The sequence below is a fragment of the Phycodurus eques genome, chromosome 20, assembly GCF_024500275.1.
Source record: "Phycodurus eques isolate BA_2022a chromosome 20, UOR_Pequ_1.1, whole genome shotgun sequence".
Classification (NCBI taxonomy): Eukaryota; Metazoa; Chordata; class Actinopteri; order Syngnathiformes; family Syngnathidae; genus Phycodurus; species Phycodurus eques.
The window spans coordinates 12821626-12838328 of NC_084544.1; the positions used below are offsets into that span (position 1 = coordinate 12821626).

General features: G+C 39.6%; 2 protein-coding genes across 3 annotated transcripts; one reads left to right on the forward strand and one right to left on the reverse strand.

The window, feature by feature from the left end:
• Positions 1-1378: 1378 nt before the first annotated feature.
• On the reverse strand, positions 1379-5444 carry exosc7 (exosome component 7). Of its 2 annotated transcripts, none has more exons than XM_061665123.1 (8): positions 5360-5444; positions 5180-5281; positions 4953-5047; positions 4467-4632; positions 4316-4386; positions 3089-3212; positions 2829-2984; positions 1379-1768 (listed from the first exon to the last, which is right to left on the reverse strand). In XM_061665123.1, the coding sequence occupies exons 1-8, from the start codon at positions 5414-5416 to the stop codon at positions 1730-1732; spliced, it is 810 nt and encodes a 269-aa protein (XP_061521107.1). In that variant the 5' UTR covers positions 5417-5444; the 3' UTR covers positions 1379-1729. The 2 variants fall into 2 exon arrangements, with proteins under 2 accessions (XP_061521107.1, XP_061521106.1); XM_061665122.1 differs by having other exon boundaries at positions 1379-1772.
• Positions 5445-5820: 376 nt separating this feature from the next.
• On the forward strand, positions 5821-15686 carry LOC133395860 (palmitoyltransferase ZDHHC3-like). Its single transcript, XM_061665121.1, is given in 8 exon segments — positions 5821-6188; positions 6677-7008; positions 8426-8550; positions 9269-9365; positions 9694-9720; positions 9722-9776; positions 10249-10379; positions 11504-15686. Coding segments are annotated over 7 exon segments (897 nt in total). The 5' UTR covers positions 5821-6188; positions 6677-6705; the 3' UTR covers positions 11663-15686.
• The last annotated feature ends 1017 nt before the right edge of the window (positions 15687-16703 follow it).

A 16703-nucleotide genomic window follows, 5' to 3' on the forward strand; every position in this document is an offset into this window, starting at 1 on the left:
AAGTCTGGAGTGGCAGAGAAGTATGCTAATATAATACAGGACATTTACGAGGGCAGCACAACAGTGGTGAGGTGTGCTGTAGGTGTGACAGACACATTTAAGGTGGAGGTGGTACTGCATCAGGGATCAGCCCTGAGCCCCTTCCTCTTTGCAGTGGTGATGGATAGGCTGACAGATGAGGTTAGACTGGAATCCCCGTGGACCATGATGTTTGCAGATGACATTGTGATCTGCAGTGAAAGCAGGGAGCTGGTGGAGGAAAAGCTCCGTCGCCTGATACATTTAACATTAACATCCGTAAAGTAATTAGATAATCGTAGGCACGTTTCCTAATTAATACAATATGTACTAGTGGATCAGCTCTTGTCGCAGATGTTACGTGTGCTGCACCTGCAGCACCTCAACACGAAAATACATAAGACCAGTGCAACAAATACGACACTGGCTGATCTGATGAGCAAAAATGTTGCTTAAACGTAAGAGTAGCAGAGGATGTCCGCTCCAGAGGCGGGTTGAGTAGCCAAACATTGTATTCAAGGAAGAGTACTGTTACTTGACAATTATGTGACTCAACTAAAAAGGAGTCCTCCAAAAAAAAAATACTTAAGAGTAAAAAGTACACTGTGAAATAATTACGCAAGGACTCAGTAAATAGTGAGTAACTTTTTTTTTTTTTTTTTAACCACAGCATGAACATGTATATATATATATATATATATATACATATATATACATATATATATATATATATATATACACATACACACATATATATAAAAATACCAAATAAAATGTGAACGTTCAAATTTTGTTGTTGCTTTGTGTATGTATGCATAGTCAAAATGCTACAACAACACAATTTACTGCATGGTGTTTTCTAAAGTTAGAAGTGAGCTGAAATATCCACGTTTGCTCCACGTTTGGGCAGACAGACATAAATACTATAGTACATGAAAGATGTTGTTTTTGTTTGTATAAATGTAAACACGAGGAGCGCGCCATTGCCTTCATGGTCACGACGACCTTCGCAACATGGCCGCCACGTAGGCACGACGATCAGCCTGTCTGACTTATCTAGTGTTAATACATATGCCGGGAAGCCCAAGTGTAAGCGTAAGTGTTTCTTCTGGTCTCGTCAACTCCTGTGACTTATCCAAAGCAGAGCACACAGGCGGAAGCTCAGGCCGATGCACACGCATATTCGTCCAACGCGGAGTAATATTCAGAAATTACACCTGTGTGGATGTGTGGAATGGATCTAGCTGCCAGCGTTCAAAGAGTACGAAACAGCCTGTGACGTCAGCGATGGCGAGCCCCCCCCCCCCCCCGCCCCCCCCCAAATCAGACGACTGATTTGCATGTATGTTTACTATCCATCTCCTCCAATTCAAGCCAAAGGGTCGAGGCAAACGACTGCCCACACCGATTCTTTGTTTTTGTTTTATTAGTTTCTTTAGGTAAAATTGAATAAATTTATTAACATTCCTTAACTTTTAATTTTGTCCCCCATACCATATGCACATTATACAGCACTGCCAAAATGAAATGAACATTTTCCTTCAAATAAAGACAAGTAATCGGTGCAAATTGGAGGTTTTTTTTTTTTTTTACTAGAAAATAATACATGACGATACTGTATTTACATAGTACTGTATTGTATGACATTCCTAACCAAGAAAGCCAACCTTTTCTCTCCTTGTTCCTAAACTCTCCTCCTGCTGCAGCAGCTTCATGAGAGGCATGTGAAGGGCTTTTCCGACACGTTTACCTGTCTGGAGAATCCAAAACACGTTAGTTACTATTTAACAATTTGTACAAGTTCTGCTTAAACTACTGCAGAAATAATCAGCAGCCACAATGTGTCCCGAATGTTTAGATGCCATTTTAACTTCACTTGTGGAAGTTGTTTGAAGCTTTAAAATTACCATAACATCTATGCTAATTCACGCTAGCCCGTCTTTGGTGTTTCACATTATATAATGATATATATATATATATCATTAAGCTAGCAGACTTTTGCACTGGTAATGTAGGAGTAGATGCTACTGCGTTTCGTGTAGACGGTGCAGGTTCTACTCCTGGCCCGTGCCCCAATGTCCAGCAACTGCTGGTACCAAACACAGATAATAAAGTGAGTGAGGATATCCATGTAAAAATGGTGCCAAACAAATCATGCGAGTGATTCCCTTGCAACAAGCAAGCAGATTTGTTAGATGAAATAATATGGTTTGGTTGAACATTTCAAGTCGAATTGTCATTTATTTTATATGTCAGTTTTACACTAAAGTCTAACTGAATAAGAACAGGCACTAATGAACATTTTAAGAAGTGTTTTAATAGGCGTAACTGTGTTGAAAGCTCGTAGGATGGGAAAAGAATCAAAACGTTTTTCATATCCTGTAGTTTCTCCGTATCGAAACTTTCATCTATTGCACGTGGGTCTGGAACGTATCCCCTGCGGTAAACGGGGTTCACTGTAGTAGTTGAAGAAATTGAAGAAGCGAGGCTAACAGATAAGGATTTTCCAATCGTAAATATTGAACAGGTTTAACATTTGCATATGTCGGCCCAGACTGTTTTACAATCAGATTGGGGAGTAAAAATAAGTAAGTAAATACAATCACACTTAACACACCCCACACCACAGGCTAATCGGTCAGATACATCCAACAATCAACCTCTGCTGACTTTGATCGGAGGAGAGGAAAAATGCTCAAATTAGTTCCGATTATTGGTATACGTGCACCCTGCTTTAGTGGTTTCCACTGTAACACTGCTAATATACGGGTTTCGAGAGAGTTGAGTTGAGGTAAGCGGTGGTGACTCACTTCTGTCATTTCAAAGATGCTCTCAGGGTCCAGGCTCCCTCCCCCCATCTTCCGCACGCAGGTGACTGCTCCCTTGTGTGTGACAGAGATGATCAGGCTGGCCACGGAGCACGCCTTCTCCTGCAGAGTGGCGTCCACCACGTGCCTGTGGCCCACCTACCCCCCACAAACAAGCAAAACAATTCTGACAATTAATCTTTTGCATTGCTAATAATATTTGACTAAACGTGTGTGTGTGTGTGTCCAATGAGTGAGCTTGCCTTGCACAATGTCACTATACAGGGAACATTCTCTACATTGAGCCTCATGCAGTCATAGGGGTCATCTGACAACTCGATTTCCTTCCCTCCTTCTTCATCGGCTGATATGTGCACTTTGGGGATTCTGTCAGAAAAAGCTCCCGATTACCTTGTTTGGTCAATCAATTTAGGAGCCGGGTAATACATACTAAACAACTACCAACACATGATCGTAGGCAGCCATAATGTAACCTACATCTTCCAGGATTTTTCTCATGGATTCCAAGATGTAAATGTCCATTAACTGATTAAAACAGAGCAGGCCTGAGGCCATGAAATCTCAAATACTGTTGTGTGTATACAGTATGAAAGTGAAACGTCAATGTTCCATGTTAAACTGTGACCTGCTGTCACATGGGATATGATGCCCTCTTGTGGCTTGACTAAAAACATTTATTTATCCCAAGGAGATTGTGTGCTTTAAGGCAGAATTCTCTGACAAAAACAGGCAATAAATTGATCAAAATTGAAGAATAAACCCATACTCATACATTCTCATGGATTTCTATATACCTGTACATTATATTCATATTAGGCTGGCACGATATTGGGAAAAAAAAAATGACATTGATTTCTTAATTAAACCTGCGATATATATTGCGATGTGAAATAATATAATACAGGATCAGTGTTAGGAAAGTTCATTTTTCTGTGTGAACTAGTTCAAAGTTCAGTTCATCCTTCTAAAAATGAACTAGTTCAGTTCACATTTCAGAATTATACATTTTGAACTAAATTCACTGGTCCGAAAACAAACTAGTTTAGAGTTGTTGTTGGTTTTAGCAGATTTCGTTTTGGAACCTATCCCTTGTTAGCTGCTTAAAAACTCACCTATTTGCTGTTTTTATGCTGAGGCCAAAACAAGAATTACCTGGCATCATCTTGTTTCCAATGAACTATGTTAAAGTAGATTAAGGATCTGCATTTCGACATAAACAGTGCGTTTCCGCCATCTTGTTACCAAGAAACTATGTTGAAGTGAATTGAGGCGCTTCATTTAGACATAGTGCTTTCCCGCCACCATCTTGCAGCATCTTTGTGCCAAGGCACTATGTTATGAGTCCCAATTTGATCCTTATCCCCCCCCCAAAACAGCAGGAGAACACAGGGAACTGTTTTGAGAACATTATGACATATTTACACGTGGGACACAAGTAGGATACAATAAACAGTTTATCCAGAACGTACTTTGTGCTGAAGAGAGCTGCCTTGATAGCTACTGAGATGGCATCATACAGGTTTCCATCACATTGCAGGAGCTGCGGAATGCAAGTCAGTGAATCCGCTGATTAACGCTTCCTAATTCCAGGAGGCAAAGAAAAATGTACGATTCTCTCACCAGTACATCCACATAGAGCACCCAGCAGTGTTCTCCCTCGCCGATACACAGCCTCTTCAAGTCCACGCTGTGCTTGTTGTTGAAGACTTTGTTCAGCGTATTGCTCAGCTCCGTCCCGAGCTCCTCCCCTCCTCGCCCCTCAAACTCGGGGGTTGCGTTGGCTGAACTAGTGACCGCCAGTACAAACGACACCCACAATAAGAAGCTTACAGGTCAATAAATAACTGCCTGACAGTGTCTACCAAAACATAAAGGGAAATCTTTGATAGCGTGAATGATTATATATATAAATATATATATATAAATATTAAAAAAAAAAAAATATATATATATATATATATATAAATATATATATATATCGGTCGTGACTAAGAATGTTGAATAATTTAAGTGACAAATGATATCCTCTTTATTTCGGGTTGTTTGAGTTAAACATTTATCTCACTGTTTGCAGTCTCTTTACACTGGCAGATGCATCCAACTTACCAATCGACAAAGAACTCTAAATAGCCTTCATTTGGAGCCATGGGCCTTGGTTTCCCAATTTCAGCCTTAATTCCCACTAGAACTGCTGTGTGCCCCTACAAACATGAATACAATGTTGTCAAGCATATAAGCCTGAAATAAATATGCAAAATATAAGTGAGACGTCCAGTCAAATGGCCTCCAGAATAAAATGTAACTAATAAGAGCAGACATGAAGACAATTATACCAGAGAAACTTTGGCTGATCCGTCGGTATTGGACACCAAGTCAGTCTCAACCTCCATGTGCCTATAGTCTTCACAACCCCTTCCATCCACTCGTAGATCATCCTTATCGTTTTAACATGGCGACATATTACACACAAAGTTCTAACTTCAATCTACAATATTTGCTTTACCGACACTTACCATTATACCATGTAAAATATACACCTTTTCAGCTTCGCTAACTTTCACTGTTGCCATTGTGGAATAGTGTGTGTCGTGGGCAATGTGACGTCATCAAAAGCAGCCCACTGTCACGAACGCTTGCTTTGGTCACCAAGACATTCCGGACTTGAAATTAACGCAAGGTGGTCCAAAAGAAACCGTTTTTAAAATAAATAAGTGTGTTATTTTGCCAGTGTAATTTAATTTATTATCAATTAATTTAATTGAGTAATTTATTATCCGATTCATCTATTTATTTAGAGCTAACTCTTTAATGTAAGAATGTTTAAAAAACAACTATAAAAAAAAAAACATTAAAATCGCTGGATTTTTACTAAAGTTGTTACGTCCTATATTTAATTCACCGCATTTACAAAACAAATTTAACCAGACATTTAATTATTTGTTACGTTGCGTTAGTATTCACGGGAATAGTCAACTCCATTACAACATCCTCATGACTCCATCAGTATCACATACTTCCTGGTTGGCCCTGTTTTATTGTCCCAAGAACTGTGGAGGATCCCGGACTCGACAGGGAAGGAAGTACCGAGGTCGTTAAGCAACTGACTGCCGACAGATTCAAGATATGAACTAACGTATTAATTAGCCACTGAAACTGCGGCCGTGGTGAAAGTGTGATCCGAGCTGCGTGGACAGTCACTGCCCGCAGACCAGTGAACGTTAGCTGGGGCTGCGCTAACGCGGGGCAGCGGTGGAGGAGACGCGTTTCACTTTATGTGATTTAACATTTCAAGATGAGAAACGACTAAATGACATTTTCGCCACAGTTCCGAGAGAAAGAGAGGTAAGAATTGAAGTGATGTTTTATGAAATCTAAAGTGAGTGCGCTGCATTTATGTACCTTCTGCTCCCGGAGACACGGCTTTGCTGTTACAGCTGCATGTTGGCTTTTTACCTTGGCGTTAAACCATGCGTTTGTGAATGAGTTACCGAGTGAGAAGTGATCCTTGTGGTAAAGTGAGACACAAAACACCTGGTATCAGATGCAGGCTGAATTTCCATGGTTCAAGTGACACATTTTATTATACATTTTAAATATGCTGAGGTTAATAAGTCAGTTTTTTTTATTTTACAAACTGTTACAAAAGAGGGGTGTTTTTGTAATAGATGTACTGGCGTGCTCAAAGGCCCTAGTGGAGAAGGAAGGGGTGCATTTTTGGAGACCTTATGACAGGGAACATGATGCACAAAAACTAAAGCAGGAAATGGAGTAGATGAACTTATAATGGGAAAAAAATGAATTCTCACTTCTCTCCAAATTTTGCCTTTTAGCATGCGGTTAAAGCCACGGCTGGTGTAGAATGAAGAGCCCGGCTCACCGCACCAGGGACATCGAGCGTCACGCTGGATACCTGAGGCCTGAACACTGCGCCCCTCCCCCACCTCGCAGTGCCTCTGACACAATGTGGTTCATCCGCGACGGCTGTGGAATCGTGTGCGCCGTCATTACCTGGATGCTGGTCTTCTACGCAGAGTTCGTGGTGGTGTTCGTAATGCTGTGGCCTGCCAAGAACGTGGCCTATAGCCTCTTCAACGGGGTGCTCTTCAACAGCTTGGCCTTCCTCGCCCTCGCCTCGCACGCCAGGGCCATGTGCACCGACCCGGTTAGTCAATGACCACGACTGGTATAATCTCTCATGTATCGTGGAGGTTTTGTTCCAGAAAACCCATGCAATAGACAAAATCTGCAAAGTATACTATTTATATAAATTAAAGAGTAGACTTTACACCGATTTTATTGGCCTCATCGGTATCAGCCGATCCATCCATCCATCCATCCATTTTCTACCGCTTATCCGAGGTTGGGTCGCTCCCAATCACGCCCTTCCAGGTCTCACTGTCATTGCCCACGTGAGCATTGAAGTCCCCCAGCAGAACGATGGAGTCCCCAGCGGGAGCGCTCTCCAGCACCCCCTCCAAGGACTCCAAAAAGGGTGGGTACTCTCAACTGCTGTTTGGTGCATAGGCACAAACAACAGTCAGGACCCGTCCCCCCACCCGAAGGCGGAGGGAGGCTACCCTCTCGTCCACCGGGGTGAAGCCCAACGTACAGGCGCCGAGCCGGGGAGCGATAAGTATACCCACACCTGCTCGGCGCCTCTCACCGTGGGCAACTCCAGAGTGGAAGAGAGTCCAACACCTCTCGAGAGGACTGGTACCAGAGCCCAAGCTGTGCGTGGAGGCGAGTGCGACTATATCTAGTCGGAACGTCTCGACCTCACACACCAGCTCGGGCTCCTTCCCTGCCAGAGAGGTGACGTAGTACTGTAAATATCTGACGGCCAATGAATTTTCCTCTTTCAGGATTACACAATGTAATTATATTTGGCCCGCAAGACCATATCAAATGTGTATTAGAGCTGGCCCGCCAGTATATAGCACATGCGCCACTAAAATTACAAATCCCAGAATGCTCTGCTAGTGTGTTGGCCCATCAGTCTAGACCGGCAAGCGCTCCTTCCTTTTCTGTTGCAGTCGTTAGCAACTATGCTACTAGTTTCCCCGAGCAAATTTACACTTCCCCTTCCCAAAAATGGCCAAACAAAAGATGGAAAACAGTTAACTTCCAAGACAGGTGGGAGGCAGATTGTCTGTTCACTAAAGTAAAAGACAGACCTGTTTGTCGTGTGCGGAGCAACGTGGCTGTAACAAAGAATATAACATAATTGAATTCATGTTTTTTGGAATGCCCTGTATCTACTACTAGGCAGGGACTGTTATAAGGTTAGTAAAAAAAAAAAATACATTTGTACTTATTCAAGTCATTACTGCCACAATATACTCAAATACCCAAGAATGCTAACTGTACCAGAGATGTGCAGGTGAGTAACTGGCGAACGAGCAAGAAAAAAAAAAATCTTCGATGCACTGAATCCCCACAATAAGTCAACTGCGATGTAATGAGGGAGTACTGTAATTAGTAAACCAGCAAACTCTCTTTGCGGGGACCCTATACTATTGTCTGCAACCACTTCTTCCATCCTAACCAATGTGTGTGTGTGTGTTTATTTCTGTCACCAGGGTGCTGTGCCAAAAGGAAATGCAACCAAAGAATTCATTGAAAGCCTCCAGCTCAAACCAGGACAGGTGGTCTACAAGTGTCCTAAATGCTGCAGCATCAAGCCTGACAGAGCTCACCACTGCAGGTACTTGCATGAGGACAATGGATGATAAATTACAGCTCTGTGCAAACCTTCCAGGAAAGAAAAAGGGCCTGATGTGACTTTCTCTCTATATACTTTCTGTCCTCATTAATAGTTGTTCCAGCTCTGCCCCCTGCCTGATGCGCGTTTTCACTTTGTTTTGTTTTTACGGACTCTACGTCACATTTCCCTGTCGATTTTCCTAGCTTGATAATGACCTACCTCTGTGGCAGCAGAGTGCACGCCTCAGGATTCTGGCATGAAAAGTGAAAAATCACTGCAGAATAATTGTAATTGTAGAGCCAGCGAGTCAAGGCAAACCATTGTGTCAGTGTGCGAGAAAGGATATAGTTGGAATGTTTCCACACACACAACAGAAATTGAAACGCAAAGGGCACCAATAAAGTATCTTTACAATAATTTTTATTTTTTTTTATCACAAAAGCAAATGGAAAATATATATTTGTGGAAATTATTACAAAGGAGTAGATATTGAAGTTTTTTTTTGTTTTTTTGTTTGTTTTTTTGCATAATTTAATACACTTCTACATAGGCACCATTGGAAGCACATAGATACGGTACTTAATTTAAATTGTAAAGAAAAAAACTTTGCGGAATTGCTGTATTACTCTAGAAATGTTTAAATAGTCGCTGCAGACATAAAGCTATGCCTTTATAAGGTCTTTCTTATCTCTGCCTGTGTGTGTGTGTGTGTGTGCAGTGTGTGTAAACGCTGCATCAAAAAGATGGACCACCACTGTCCTTGGGTGAACAATTGTGTGGGAGAGAACAATCAAAAGTACTTTGTGCTCTTCACGGTGAGTCTCCTGAAATGTCATACATATCTGTATTTAAACAAATAACTATGATTGAACATTCATTAAAATTGTAATTTATTAGGTTCAATTAGCCACATATTAGTAACTGTCTTGTTACAGTCTCAAGACTTAACCCAGGTGTCTGGTTATTATGCCAACACAGCTTTGAGAGCAATTGCTTTGACTATATGAACGTATGAGTTTGGGCTCATATAGTTTTTTTTAAAAAAATTTATACCCGACAAACAATCAACTTTAATTTGAACATATGAATATAATATGGAGTAGGTCACATTCTTGCAAATATGCGTGTTGTTTTTATTTGTAGATGTACATTGCGTTGATATCGTTCCACTGCGTTGGCTATGGTGGGGTTCCATTTTGTATTCTGCCTTGAAGAAGATTGGTCAAGTAAGTGAATGCTTTATTCCCCAAATCTTCATCAGTACTTTCTACTTTGCTCAACATACAGTATCTCACTCAAGTGAGTCCACTCCCTCATAGTTTTGTAAATAATGTGTTCTATATTTTCATGGGACAACACTGAAGAAATGACACTCTGCTACAATGTAAAGTAATAAGTATATAGCTTGTCTAACAGTGTTAATTTATTGTCCATTCATAATAACTCAGAACACAGCCATTAATGTCTAAATTGGTGGCAACTAAAGTGAGTACACCCCTAAGTGACAGTGTCAAAATTTGTCCCATTTAGCCATTTTCAATCCCCGACGTCGCATGATTTGTTAATGTTCAAGATTTCAGGTGTAGATGGGGATTGGGTGTGTTGAATTTGGCATTATCGCTGATATTGTATATCTCCATTGCTGAAGTTTACATAGTTTCTTATATATTGCTTTCCCAATTTCCTTTCCTCCTTCAGAGTGCAGCACTTTCTCTGCACCGGCAACAGTCATCCTCCTCATCCTCCTGTGCTTCGAGGGGCTTCTGTTCTTACTCTTCACTGCGGTCATGTTCGGGACACAGGTGCACTCCATCTGCTCCGATGAGACGGTAAGCATAGAGTCATCCGTGCCTCGCCTATTTGCATCTCCGTTACCCAGACGACCAAAGGCGGACTGTTCTCACAAGGATTCTGTACAAAAGGGGATGATTGTCTGCGCTCAGATGTTTGGGTTCAACCAGCCAGGGACTTTGTATTGCGAGGATGTGGAGCTTCTTGCCTTATAATTAACATTCTATCCTTCCAAATCACCTGTCAGGAAAAGAATGTTATGTGTTGTTGGTTGTTTGTTTACAAGACATGTTCTGCAGTGCTCTTATATTCCAACTTGTATTCAACTTGTATACTAGCCCTTTTTACTGCATTTTCCCCTCACCGTTTTGATGTAATGTGAACAGGGCTTAGAGATGAAAATAAAGGTTTTCAAATAAAAATAAACAAGGAACGTCCATATTTTTGCGCTCAAAATATAGTTTCAAAAGTTGAAAACATGCTGTTCCATGTGTACAAACCAGACCTTACTGATAAAATTCTTATCAGTCATCTTGTGTGATGCAAAAACCTCATAATAATGTGAGGGTCTAAATCAGGGGTGTCCAATGTTTTTCTTCCAGAGGCCACCTACAGAATATTAAAGGATGCAAAGGCCACTCAGACATTCTTCACCTTTAAAAAAACAGCTAAAAACCTGCTAGGTGAAGCAAAAAAAAAAAAAAAAAAAAAAAAAAAAAGCCAGTATACAGTATTCTGGTTCAGTGGTTCAACATTGTCATATAACACAGATTTGCACATATGCTTTCTCATTGGCATTTACTATAGTGGATGATTCATTGTACAATCTAGTCTTGATGTAGATTACTGATAATCATAGCATGATGAACAGCAAACAAATAAGCTCTAACATTTTGTTAACTACAATAACAAAACCTTTTTCAGAGATAGTTGGAACCACTAGTGCTTTATAATACTGTATCTCTGTGTTTACTACACAGATCATATTCTTAGTCCGTTTCAGTTTGATGCCATCTCTCCTGTTAGTGTGTGTGCGTGCGTGCTATCACAACACACAATGCTATTTATATTCAGTTTCAATTGGATTTCCGTCCATCACCACTGTTGGAAAAAAAAAAATATATACATGTATAAAACAGTGACTCATCTTTTTACCTCACAGGGTATCGAGCAGCTGAAAAAGGAGGAGAAAAAATGGCTGAAAAAGTCCAAATGGATGAACATGAAGGTGGTATTCGGTCATCCGTTCTCTGTGGCTTGGCTCAACCCCTTTGCGACACCCGATCACGGCAAGGCAGACGTGTACCAGTACATAGTATGAAGGCCGAGCTTTGCGCAAAGACCCAAAACTACATATTCCAAATAAAACACAATTTGTTATACTCCTCCTCACTATGTTGCGTCCTTGCCGATTACCGCAGATCGGAGGGGGAAAAATAAAAAATACAAATCACAAAAAGCAGACAAACAGCTACACTTAAATGACAAAATAGGATTTGGAGAGTGTGTCATATGTGATCTTTACCTTTGTCACAACGTGCCCTATAAATCCAGGACATTTTTGTCTTTCTGTTGCTTCGTTTGTCACAGTAATTTGAATTGAACACTGTGGCTGAATTGCCTTAGATTATTGGGCAAGATCAAATACACATGGATGTCATTTTGTATTGTCTCAGTATGTGAAACCATGGACCAGAAACGTACCTGTCATGTTATAAGGGTGAATGTTTTTTCAGAGTGAATTTCTTGTAATTTTTATATCGTTTCTGGCAAAAGTAAATACTGTATTTCCTCAAATGGTGGTCAGTGTCGTGTACTCAACTGCAGAGAGTGCAGGGTTTAGGCGTTTATTCTAGGGGGGCCTTCATTTGCACAAGAATATTTTTTTGTTAAATAATATTTTTGTATCATTGTATGTGGTGTTCCCGCGCTCTATCGCGATTCATCATTCACACCCCTGCTATTTCTCGGATTTGTACATGGTCACTTTTATGAGTTTTTACAGTGTACTTAAAGTAATGCCCTCTCATGTGCCACAGTCGCCGATGCACTTTCCATTCGTTAATTCAAGGCTGGGAGAGCAGCGAAACACAATAAGCACACCCACGCAGAAGCTGCTGTCGGCAACAGCTCTCCCGCAGACACTCACACACAGACAAGTGTACAAACAAGGTACTCCACCAGGCCCCGCCTCTTAAAGGCCAATACATCTAACACAGGTACTACAATATGTACATTTTATGCTTTTTTGTGTTCATATACATTTACGTGTTAGAACGTTTTAATTTTTTTTTAAAGCATGTGGCAGGGATAAAATAGTTTTTATATGGAACAGGGGTTCACTGTATGGCAATATAATATTCATACATTTTCTATAGCGCCTGTCGTAGGGTCTCGGATGAGCTGGAGCTATCACCAGTGGGGTACACCCTGGACTGGTTGCTCGCCAATCGCAGGGCAACAATATATGTACAATATTAAAAGAAATATATATTACAGTGGTGCCTTGAGATAGGAGTGACCCAACCTATGAGTCTTTCAAGATACGAGCTGTAGTTCATCTTTTTTTTTGCTTTGACTTGCAAGCAAAAATGTGAGATACGAGTGCCAATGGCGGCAGTGAACTCAACTCATTTGAAGTTTACTGTCAAACGAAACAAATCAAAGAGAAATACACGTTTATTTAAAACAACCACATAGGTTTGCCTTAGGAAAGTCTACTTAGCTTAATGCTATTTGAATAGAAATGGTGGAGCAACACGTAGACTGATAGCACAGTATATACAATCCCTCACTTTATTGCAGATCACTTATTGTGGATCCAGTGGAGTGCAGTTGCTCACCTGCACATCTCTGATACCGTTAGCTTTAATGGCTATATGAGTTTAATGTGGCAGCAATGACTCACATAAGGTCAATTGAGCTCTTAATTTTAGCAGAAAAATAAACCATAATGTGTAATCTCAACTCATGCATTTGGTAGATCACCAGATTGCTTAAGGATAAATAGAACATGACCGGCAAGCCACATTTTGAAAAACAAGCCACAGTCAAGAGTTTTATTATATAAATTGACAAATACAAACCTTAGCCCGACTAATAGCTAATGCACATGCTCATAACAATATCGACAGGAACAAATCCAAGTAAAGAGCAATGTTTAGCTTGACAACTACAGTACTGCAGTTTAAAAACATCACCGTTCCCATAATGCTTTTCGCGGACTAAATTGCCCGAGTGTGAGGAACAGTGCCAATGCTTAGGGGAAGAAATTCATACCATGTTCACATGGACTGTTATTCACGCCATTCAAGCACACACCCGCTTTTAATAGCCATGGGATCGTGTAGTGTGTGTGGATGGTGACCTTAGGTGGACATATGAAATACCTGCACCTCTTTAAAGTTCACATAAGATTTGCATATTGGCATTGAATTGCATATATGAAACAAATCTATATAATAAATAATTGGTTGCTACTTTGTATAATTTATTAATTGTGGCGGTTTTCTGGAACCTAACGGCCATGATAAACGAGGGTTTACTATTACAGCCTTTGTCACACACTAAAGAGTAGATCTCATTTTGAATCATTTTTATGGTCATTACATGCTAAGAAATAATCCATCCATGGCATCTATTAGAGTGGAGGCCACGATTTGAGGAAATGCGGTAAATCAACTGACGCACAGACGCTCGGTTTGGAGTATGCAAGATGCTACAACTAACTCTAGTTGTTGTAGAAAACTTGCAACGCCTGAAGAAGGTTAAAGTGTGAAGATCGGGTGGGAGGCAATTAAATAGTTCTTTTGTTGCAGGATAGTAAATCCCAATCGAAAGACGTAAAAACGGAGTGGCTGTTGAAGGAACACTCAACAATTCAATACAAGAGCTGTATAAAAGATTTTGCTTTTATGAAAACGACACTATCACGACCTAACGGTTGCTGGTGAATATGCAGTAATGTGCAAAAAAGCCACCATTAGATTTGTTCAATCTTATTTTCAATAAGAGATGCTGTATTTGGGAATCAGGGGGGCTGTTCATTCCTATGTTTGCACCTTTATCCACAGGTTGACCCATGCGCCTCTGCAAAGTATCACAGATATCAATTTGGTACTTTTCCTGCAAACTGTATTAGTGATACTATTTATGGTTTTAGTATGACTGCTGTGAAAACTCATTTTGACCCAAGACTTTTGCCCAGTTCTGTATGCTGATTTAAATGCTGCCTAATAGCACAGGGGAAAATACACTATCCATTAACAGTTTAACTAAACAAGTCAGGGAATAAAGAGTCACTGAAATGATGTCAGTCAGTATGTGACCAATCAGGTGCTCCTATATTGTAGTCACGAGCCTTAAAGCATAAAAATGCTGAAGAGATTCAGACTTAAAAACATGTTTTCGAAGTGAATTGACCGACTGAAAATCCCATGCAGGCCACTCGAGCAATCATCCAACCACAAAAGGGGAGTTAGTGGAACATTTGATTTGAGTTGGTATGTTGCTTTCTGTTTCAACACAGCAATTTTTAAGTGTTTGTAAAATGCAATAACTTTAGTTTTTTGTTTTGTATTTTACTTTACATCTAATGGATATGCAGTCTGCTATCCAGCTTACAGGAACAACACCAGCTGTTTCCTTATAATTTGTATGGTCTGGCATGAATACTATTTTAGTACTTTGTTGGAATTCCTTTTATAACGTATTTGAGTAAAGGAGAAACAAATAAAGTTATGTTGAGACAATATATCATGCCTATATATTACAGTATATTTACTTGGGAAATGTCATTCATTATTTCTTTTAATCATATTTAACAGATGAATCAGTCACCATAAAATAATCGGTAAACATTAATAAGCTATAAAGTTTCTTACCCTTAAACTAGAATAAATCCTACTACAAATGTGCAGTAATTTGCAATCTTAGTCCTTGATACTTGTGATATGATATACAGTAATTGACTTACTTTAACAAATAAGGTTTTTTGAAAAACCAGTTTGTTAATGTAGTGTTATAAACCTCTGATTAACATGTTCTCAGTGTGTCAAGTAATGAGGTCAGTGGAGAGAACAGCATTCCACCTGATTGAGATTTCAGTTTCCCTTTTCACCAAAAGTGTTTCAAATAATGAGTGGGAGTTGGCAGCTCGAGACAGCCTTAATTTACGCAGCGCAATACCGCAAAAAGACAAGAAGTTATTTTACAATCAGATTTTTCTTTCCATTTTTAAATTCAAAATACAAAGACAAACGTCGAGAGGAACATTGCGTCATATGAAATTTTAGTTTTACCCCGCAAGTGGAGGTGACAAAGTCCCCCATGAAATAATGTATTTACACTTTCACATTGAATTTGTGACTCATCTAGCTGAATCCAATCAGATTGAGCATGTTTTTGTTTTTTTATAAAAAAAGAAAAAAAAAGGAAGTGACATTTTCCTGTGCAACAGCCACATGACCAAAGAGCACATTCCAGAAGCAGAGATACTAAATGTGGCTTGCAGGCATTTCAAAATCCTTCTTTCAAAAAATAAGATTGCCCTTTTAAATCCAATTAGGGTCTTACTGTTGGGACACACTTGGTCACGTCTTACTTTCATATCGGGACTTCATTAGGTACAACTGCACACTCTATTGAGAAATGCTTTCAAAAGGCTGCCGTCTCTGAAGATAATCTGCAGTCTCTAATAGACTAATATGTTTATTGATTGCAATCACAAATTGATACTTGTCGCTAAATAATCTGAACAAACTATTAGAAACACCTCTCAGTGTAAAACTTCAACCACAATGAACATATTGCTAAATGAACATGCTGCGAGGCTCTCAAAACTGAGCATCATTATATTTATAAAGGCAAATTGTTTGATACAGCTCTTGTATAGGATGTGAATAAATTGTGCATGTGTACCTAATGAAGCGTAACTAGCTCCTATGCTGTACTTTTTTTTTTTTTTTTTTAATCGTTCGTCAGATTAGGTTCACAGGTAGATGGTTTATAGTCGTATCACATTTAGGCACTAAGCTTCATCAAATTTGAAAGCATAAATTATCAGTCTTAAAGGTTGTATGTGTGGCATATACACATACAGTAATTCAGTAATCAATTTAAAACGTGAAACTTGTATTCTAAAGATTAACTCCACACTGAGTAAAATACTTTGATTAATTTTTTTATATATAATTTCAATCAATTGTAGTTTACAGCTAATGAAGCCCCAAAGTTCACACTCAAGAGATACGATTACCACATAAGAAACAAATTAAATATGTTTTAATACACAAATCAGGTAGGAATTTTTAATTTATATTGAGCAAAACCTTTTTATTACCAAAAGGTTTTGACGCTAACAA